The 881-nt window shown below is 42.3% G+C and overlaps 1 protein-coding gene across 1 annotated transcript in view; it reads right to left on the reverse strand.

The window, feature by feature from the left end:
• The window catches only part of LOC109335449, a 571-nt gene extending 215 nt beyond the window's left edge, over window positions 1-356 (reverse strand). The window contains exon 1 of the mRNA XM_019571581.1: window positions 27-356. Within this exon, the coding sequence (XP_019427126.1) occupies window positions 27-356 (330 nt within the window). The remainder of the gene's footprint in view (window positions 1-26) is intronic.

Genomic DNA, 881 nt, shown 5'->3' on the forward strand with positions numbered 1-881 from the left:
TTCTCTTCTAGGCATATGAAGAGTACCATGTCATGATTCCTTTTGTAAAGAACATCACCGTCAAGAGAGAAACCCATGACTAGTCTTCTCAAGGTTCTCTTATCGGTTTTTGAGGCACCAATGGGATACTCATATTTCTGTATATAGACCTTGATATCATAATACCATGGCTTCCCATCTTGCTCTACCTCTAGAGCACAACAATGTATTGGTTGATCTCTACTTTCTATTTTGATGAGAGGTTGATCTTTCCCACTTATATGGAACATCGAGGATAATGTGGATAAAGCATCGGCTAATCTGTTATCCTCTCTTGGAATATGGTAGAAGTCGATCTGCTCGAAGTGTTCAACCATTCTATGGATATACTCCTTATAAGGTACTAGTTTGTTGTCACGTGTCTCCCATTCTCCTTTTAGCTTATGAATGACCAGGGCTGAGTCCCCGAAGACCTCTAGAATTTTAACCTTTCTTTCTAATGCTGCCTGTAAACCCAGCACCCAGGGTGCATGCCTCGTATTCAGCTATATTTTTGGTGCAATCAAAGCATAACCTGGCAGTAATAGGAGTGAAGTCGCCTTCTGGAGATACGAGCATGACCCCTATGCCGTGTCCGAGTGCATTGGATGCCCCGTCGAATACTAATGTCCACACACCATCTTTTGTTGGTTCTCCCAAGGATAGACTCATGATACCCTCATCTGGGAACTCTTGGTTCATTGGTTCGGTCTTCTCTATGGGTTGACTAGCAAGATAATCTGCAAGGGCACTACCTTTGATTGCTTTCCGTGTCACATATACTATATCATATTCCGACAATAAGACCTGCCATCGAGCGATCCTTCCTGTTAATATTGGTTTCTCAAAGATATACTTCACAG

Source organism: Lupinus angustifolius, chromosome LG20 (assembly GCF_001865875.1).
Source record: "Lupinus angustifolius cultivar Tanjil chromosome LG20, LupAngTanjil_v1.0, whole genome shotgun sequence".
NCBI classification, from domain to species: domain Eukaryota; kingdom Viridiplantae; phylum Streptophyta; class Magnoliopsida; order Fabales; family Fabaceae; genus Lupinus; species Lupinus angustifolius.